The 7,703-nt window shown below is 56.2% G+C and overlaps 1 protein-coding gene across 1 annotated transcript; it reads left to right on the top strand.

Annotated features, from left to right (window-relative positions):
- Positions 1-2,232: 2,232 nt before the first annotated feature.
- Positions 2,233-5,386, top strand: CTSE (cathepsin E). The gene is made up of 8 exons (XM_042812986.1): positions 2,233-2,353; positions 2,988-3,105; positions 3,725-3,843; positions 3,925-4,124; positions 4,340-4,462; positions 4,545-4,686; positions 4,923-5,021; positions 5,126-5,386. The coding sequence occupies exons 1-8, from the start codon at positions 2,285-2,287 to the stop codon at positions 5,288-5,290; spliced, it is 1,035 nt and encodes a 344-aa protein (XP_042668920.1). The 5' UTR covers positions 2,233-2,284; the 3' UTR covers positions 5,291-5,386.
- The last annotated feature ends 2,317 nt before the right edge of the window (positions 5,387-7,703 follow it).

Below are 7,703 nucleotides of genomic sequence, written 5' to 3'. Positions count from 1 at the left end.
TGGCACCGGGTTCCATGACGCTTGCATTCACTCATTTAAATATTTTGGGGTGTTTCTCTGCTGTAGGTTGGGCCCTAGGCTGGGAAAGCTGCAGCCCCACACAGCTCCCACCGGCCAACTGCACCATGTGCTCCCATGGGCAGCTCTAACGCAGGGAGAAAATGTTGCTTCACTGCAAGCAGGGCACACAGAACAGCTCTGGGGGTAAATGCTCCATGTGAGCCCCCAGTGAGCCCCATCACCAGCAGGTGAGGAGGTTGAGCTGGGCTCCCGAGAGCTGTTGGGTGATTCCATTGGGTCTCAGCCTTCACCCATCAGCTGCTGTTGCTGTGGGTAAATATTTAGCTGGAGTTTGGTTGTTTATCGCTCTCGGAAATAAAAATATTTATTTTCTTCAGCGCTGCTGTTACAGGGTTTTACTCCTTCTGTGATATGCAAACAGATGAGCAGGTGGGAGATGGATTTGATAATCAGAGCAAAAAGGCTTTTCAGAAGGTGATGCTCGGGTACGATGTGAATCACTGGTTGCTAATAGTGGAAGTGGCTGAAGGAAAGGAAATACAGAGAAGAAAAAAGAATGCAGATAACCTATTTTTAGCCTGAGAGCAGTTTTCTTGTAATGAGTCAGGTGCCATAAATGGAGCTGAGGGGAGGTCGCTTCCCGTCCACAGCGCATCCCTGCTCCCTGTGGCCATTCCAGCCCTGACCCAAGAAGGGATCTTTTCCAGTGCCAAACGTGGAGCACTCAGCCCATGCTCCCCAGCACACAGCCCGAGGGCAGGAGGGGTTTATTATGGGATTTCCAATGGATAAGTCACATCTGGAGCAGTGGATGTGCTGCTGTGCCTCCTCGGCTTTTGGCTGATCCTCCCCTTGCTTACAAGAAGGGTTGCTTTTTTTCTAATCCTTTTACGTCCCACATATCATTGGGACAAGGAGGGAGGATGCATGGAACTATAGGGAAAGGTGTATGAAACAGTGTTTAAAATATGATAGGGATGACTTTGTGCAAGGGCTGCTCAGTGGAAAGGCTGCAGCTGCCAGCCTGGGTGCAGGGACGTGGGGATGCACAGAGGATCTGCTCCTGGCCTGGGATCCAGCCCAATGTTAGCAGAACCACCCATCCATCCCATTACAGAGCATTCCAGGTGACTGCTGTGCATTTACGGACCCCTCAGCGCTGGTTGCTTTGCCATTAATTAAATAAGATTGAATAAAACGGTCTAACCACAATAAATGGGAAATTGATTAGCGCTGCGCTAGGGGTAGAAATGCTGTTAATAACGTGAGTGCTGCTCACACCTCTCCTTGTGGCATCCATCATCAGTCGCTGCAGGGCCACAAACATGGGAAACAACCACAGGAAGACAAAGCCTCAGCAGCAGATAGGAGTTGTGTTTGTTCATTAGCATCCTTTATTTGCATTCTCAGATGCTTAATGAGATGGCTGTCCAGCATTAAGCAGAAACCACTGGGGAAGAACCCATCAGTGGCTGTAAGGCAACATGTAACTGTTCCTAAAGCAGAGCAGCTTTTGCCAAAGCCCGTGCTTCGATGACAAAAAGCAAAGCTGCAGATTCCTGAGCAGCTCATCAAGGCTAATGAGATCTTTGCCTTTTCGAGGCAGCTCGGCACCATCTGAACATCCCCTTCCTGCAACCCTAGCGAAAAAACCTGGGATGGGGAGGAAAAAAACAGCAGGGGTGCCCAGAGGTCCCCCATTACCCACCCCACGTACAGCCCCACGTGGCCCAGCCCCTCGTCCTCCCCAGCAACCCGGCGCTCTGACCTGACCGAGAGGTGCCCAGTGATTCATTGCCACAGCCAAAGCCCAGTGTTGACACGGAGAGGGGCGTTATCGCTGATAGCGCGGGGCGAGGGTGTACCTGTTGGTATAAGAACCACCTCGCCGTGCAGCCCTGCACCGCCGCCATGCACAGCCTTCTCCTCCTCCTCCTCCTCCTCCTCGCCGTGCTCTGCCTCGCTCCATGCAGCGGATTGAAGAGGTAAAGGGGACCGCAGGGTGCTGGGGGTTTCCTGGGGGGGGGGAAGCGCTGCTATCTCCCACACAGGAGGTGAGGACGCAGCTGAGGGCTGCATCAGCACTGGGAGATGCTTGGGGTGGGTGCAGGGGCGCAGGGACTGCAGCATCCCGAGCCCTGTGCCCATGCAGTGATGCAGACCCGTGCTCTGCAGGGTGACCCTGACGCGGCACCGCTCCCTGCGGAAGTCGCTGCGGGACCGTGGGCAGCTCTCCCAGTTCTGGAAGGCCCACAGGCTGGACATGGTGCAGTACACACAGGACTGCTCTCTCTTCGGGGAAGCCAACGAGCCCCTCATCAACTACCTGGATGTGAGTGCAGTGGAGTCGGTGGCAGCCCGGAGCGTCCTGAAAGATTGCTGTGCTGCATGAGTGCTCCTGAACGCCCAAATCCTTCTCAAATAAATCTGCTCCCGCGCAAGGAACGAGCTGCAGCATGCCTGGGATGGTGGCTGCCTGCGCCCAGCTGCTCCTTTTGTTCCTGCAGATGATGCTGAGCACAAACAAGGCAGCGTGTTCGTTGCCAGCCCTCCCCCTGCTTGTTCTGTGCTACCCACCCAGGGCCCGGGAGCCAAATTCCCCTCCATCTGCAGCAGCAGAGAAGGCCTCTGCACAAGGGATGCACGGGCAGAGGCAAAAGGGGTCTCCAGAGCTCTGTGTATTGTTTGCATCTCTATGCTGGGGAGTACAAGGGGACCCTATCTTGCAGCCCTGCGGGAAGAGGCTCGTGCCCACACCCACCATCCTGCCTTTGTTTTCAGCTTGCACTTCTGTTCCTTAAATATTTGGCTTCTCTATTCCCTCGGCACAATGCAGCCCAGGCAGACAAACGCTTCACAATGCAGCCATCCTCACACTGTTCCCTATTCACCCCACACACAGCCCCTCCGCCAGGGTGCTTTGGGGCTCCAGTGGCCAACAACAGCCTCTGCTCTGCCTTTCCCAGATGGAGTACTTTGGGCAGATTTCCATCGGGACCCCACCGCAGAACTTCACGGTGATATTCGACACGGGTTCCTCCAACCTCTGGGTGCCATCCATCTACTGCACCAGCAAAGCCTGCAGTGAGTAGGGGATCCCTGAACGAGTCAGACTGTGCAAAGTGGCCCCAGCGGGGCCATGGGGTCAGAGCAGCAGCAGGATGCAGGAGGTGCAGTGTTTGCACTCTGCATGGGGTGCAGTGGGAATAGGAGCAGCGTGGGTTTATTTGCTCGGCAGCAATCACACCACCAGGACCCGGTACCATCGGCCCATGGGAGATATCAGCCAGGATCTTTGGGCCATTCTTATGGGAGGGCCTTTGAGCAAACAAGGAGAGATTATAGCACATAATGCGGATGGTCAGCGAGGAGCTGAGTGGCAGGAACAAGGCAGGCACAGAGACCATAGTGCTGGGCTGGGTGCCCGGGGTTGGGCTGGGGACAAGTGCTATGCTTGTTTGAGCTCCCAGCACTGCAGCACATCACGCAGCAATGCCCTGCAAAGCACAAAGGGGTTGGGGATCAAAGCCAGAAACAGCACAGCCTGCATGATGGGCTGCAAGAATCGCTGTCTGTGCTTTGGGAATAGCACTGACGACCGTCGTCTCTCACTGAACACTGCACAAGCTCACCCTTCCCCCCAGCAAAGCTCCCCAAAGCACCCCTACGTGCCCATTTTTCTGGCAAGCTGCTCTCTCCCCAGCCAATCACGCCCGCTTCCAGCCGTCACGCTCCAGCACCTACCAGCCCTTGGGTCTCCCCATCTCCCTCCAGTATGGGACCGGCAGCCTGACTGGCATCATCGGCTCTGATGATGTCACCGTGAGTCGCGTTCGGGTCGCCTGTTCTGAGTCGTGACACGGGATGTCCCAGAGCCATCAATGAGCCCCGTCCATCCCACAGGTGGAAGGCATGACTGTGTGCAACCAGCCCTTTGCAGAGAGCGTCAGCGAGCCGGGAAAAACCTTCCAGGATTCAGAATTTGATGGGATCCTGGGGCTGGCGTACCCCTCGCTGGCCGTGGATGGGGTCACCCCTGTCTTTGACAACATGATGGCCCAAGATCTGGTGGAACTGCCCATCTTCTCCGTCTATATGAGCTCGTAAGGATGTGGTTCCGGTGCAGGTGTTACTTTTAGGGAGCAGCAGGATGGCAAGGAGGCTTTTTGGAAGCGTGCTGAGCATCACAGAGCTCAGACCATACCAAAGTGAGGCTTAAAACCCTGAGCATCTGTGGGAAGCATATGGGTATCAATCCACTTTTTTTTTTAAGATGGAAAAGGAAAATAAATGGCTCACATCCCCCCCCTTCCTCCAGGAACCCGGACTCCTCCTTGGGTGGAGAAGTGCTCTTTGGGGGCTTTGATCCCTCCCGCTTCCTGGGCACCCTGCACTGGGTGCCGGTCACAGTGCAGGGCTACTGGCAGATCCAGCTGGACAAGTGAGTGGGGCCGGGCAGCGTGGGGGTTTGGGGTCCCTTCCAGTTATCCCCAGTGCTCCCCATCTCTTGCACCTTCCCGCAGTGTGCAGGTAGGGGGGACGGTGGCTTTCTGTGCCAATGGCTGCCAGGCCATCGTGGACACCGGCACGTCTCTGCTCACTGGTCCCACCAAGGACATAAAGGAGATGCAAAGATATATTGGTGCCACACCTATGGATGGTGAGGTGAGAACGAGGGGGGAGAGCAGGGGCAAAGCCCTGGGGATGGGCACTGCAGGGAGGAGTGCTTCAAAGGATACCCGAAGGAGGGTAGCACTGCTGTGGCACTGAGGCAATCACAGCAGAGATTTTCTGCATTCATTGCTGCCCATGTATTAACATCAGGGGACCACTGCCAAGGTGGTGGTGGGAGAAGAGGAACGCACAGTGCTGGCATGTGAGCCATCCCCATTTTCTTGCAGTACGTCGTGGACTGCAGCCTCCTGAACTCGATGCCCATCATCACCTTCACCATCAACGGGATCTCCTACACACTCTCTGCCCAAGCCTACACCCTCATGGTACCCACAGCTCCCACCTGCTGGGTTCCCAGGACCCCAAATCCCCCTTCTTTCTCCTTCTGTGTGCTCTTGGGTTGACCCCAGCATCACTGTTCTCCCTGCAGGAGCAAAGTGACGGCATGGACATCTGCCTCAGCGGCTTCCAGGGTATGGACGTCCCCCCTCCTGCCGGACCCCTCTGGATTTTGGGTGACGTTTTCATCCGACAGTATTATTCTGTCTTCGACCGTGGAAATAACCGGGTGGGCTTCGCACCCGCTGCCCCTTAGGGCTGTGAGTCCTATGGGGTGGGAGGGAAGTGGAGCCGCCGGGTTGCGGCCATGGCCACGAGTGGGGCAGGAGCTGCTCAGCGCCATGGGGATGGAGAAGAAGTCCCCAAGCCGGGGAGTGCAGAGCACACGGAGGTTCACTCCGTGCCGAGGAGTGCACACAAAATGCCTCGGGCGGCCCTGCGGAGCAAGCCCTGCAGATTGTCATGTTTTTGAACACAGCTCAATAAATGCTTTGGTAAAACAGAACCCGGAGTGGTTGCCATTCCCAAAGCAGTGATCCTGCAAGTCTCTGCTGCCCCAATCTGTTTCCTCCTTCCCGTGCACCCTCAGTGCTGACTGTGCTGGAGTGAGCTGCAGGAGGAGACCGTGCTGTTCATTTGGTCTGGAGGCTCGGCCTTTGTGGTCTCTCACTGGGATTTGTGCAGTGGAAGAAGCGGAAAGTTTGCTCAGAAAGCCCCGGGAGGTGGATCTGGGCAGGGCAGGGGCTGGGAGGGCAGAGCTCAGCAGCAAAATGCACGGCTTCAGCAGGCTGAGCTGCCACCAACAAACGAGGAGATCATTAGGAGAGCAAAGAAACCCCCCGGCTCTTTCTGTGCCACAAAACTCCCTGCACAGCAGGTGACTTCCAGCAGATTTTCCTTCAATCCCCCGAGGAGCTCTCAAAGGGCTGTGGTTTGTGGGTGCATGAAGGCACAGAGCTGCGTGCTGCCAAATCTCTGCAGCCAGCACAGTGGGTTGGGGGCTTCAAGGGTCTCAGGGAGCTGCATCCCTCCCCAGGAGCCACCGCAGCACATGTGATTGCTGACAGTGCAAGGGACGTGGGTGATGTGTGGTGGCTCATGCATGATGCATCCTGAGCACATGGGGAAGTGCACAGAAGGGTTATTTTTATCCATGGCTCTGCACAGCTTGCCTTGTTGCTGCGGGGCTGAGCTCAGAGCAGGGCTGGGGATGGGGCGCTCAGGTCCCCCTGCAGCGATTCCAGAGGAGAGCTGAACGGTCACTGCAAAGCTCAGAGCTGGAAGTAAACACTTCCAGGCTTTGGATTTCTGTTTGCCACAAAAGGAAATATCTGCCTTACTTCGAAACACTGATTGTGCTGCTGACCAGCATATGGTTTCTGTAACTGTTTGCTGTATTGACATCACCTTTCGCTGTGCTTCACCCAGGCATCGTGCAGATAAGGTGCAGGGGCAGCTGGACAAAGGTCTGCTCTCCTCCTGCAGCTCCTGACAGCTTAACACTTTGCACACCACAGTGCTGCTAAGCATTGCAGGATCTGCCCATCACTGCAGCCATGGGTGGGGAGGGGGGCATCCAGCACAGCGAGGGACCACCTGGTGTCCCTAAATGATGGTGGCACTGCCTGGACCTATCCAGGATCACCCCTCCAGTGCCATCTGCTCCTGGGATCCCAGAGCATCCCATGCCCCCTTGGTGGGCTTCAGAGAAAGGGAAGACAGCAGAGGTGGACAGAGGTCCACAGCTCTCAGCACCCAGCCGATGCTCAGGGGTGTTGCTCCAGCAGTATCTCAGTAGGAATCTCCTTTTGTCCCTGGAGAGCAGGAGTAGCTGCACAACTCATAGAGAATACTTTGGTCATTGGGATACTTTTTGCTTCCTTCCCCTTCCCTCATTCTGTGGCCTCTGCTTGCTGCAGGGGATGACGTCTCCTCTCTTTGCCCACGAGTCTCTCCTCTGCCTGCAGCCATCCTGTGCCTCACTGTTTCCCAGCTGCAAGCCCTTCCTCCTTGTCACAGGGCACAAACTCCCACACTTTGCTCATGGAATTGCTGACCATGGGTGAAGCAAGCAGGACGATAGCTGTGGTTGCAGGAGCTGCTGAGCAGGCAAGGGAGCTGTCAGGGCATCAGCCCACAGCACTGCTTTGTGCTGCACTGCACGAAGATTGCCCCAACTGCTCTGAGAGTGGTGACGAGAGCAGGAGCCCAGGAAAATCCCTTTTCATCAGAAACCATGCAAAACCAGAGCTGCCACCGGCCCAGGCTGGGCTTCTGATGGGGCCAGGCCCTCCTGCACAAAAGCAGAAGTGGGCATCAGTTGTGGTAACGCAACCACACAGCCCATCTCTGGTGACATGGAGACACGGGGATCATCTGACCGGTGAGCATCACCCATTGCCAGGCTGATGGGCACATGGGGAGGAGGAGGACAGACAGATCTGGGGCAACAGACACCGCAGAGTCCTCCTGCAAGGGGAAAGGTGAAGCAGCACAAAAGGCAACAAACAGGGACCAGGAGAAGGCAGGAGAGAGCTGCTCTTGGGGAGTGCCATCCACCAGACAGAGAGCTGCCCGCAGGCCGGAGGCTCAGGTGCTTCTCCCACCTCCCCACCACTCCCTGTGCCTGCCCTGTGGGGGAAAGGCAGAGTTTCAGGCCAAACAGGTCC

This window comes from Centrocercus urophasianus, unplaced genomic scaffold (assembly GCF_019232065.1).
Source record: "Centrocercus urophasianus isolate 14NV4802_14NV808 unplaced genomic scaffold, USGS_Curo_1.0 seq_133, whole genome shotgun sequence".
NCBI lineage: Eukaryota > Metazoa > Chordata > Aves > Galliformes > Phasianidae > Centrocercus > Centrocercus urophasianus.
This window is presented reverse-complemented; position numbering and strand designations above follow the sequence as displayed.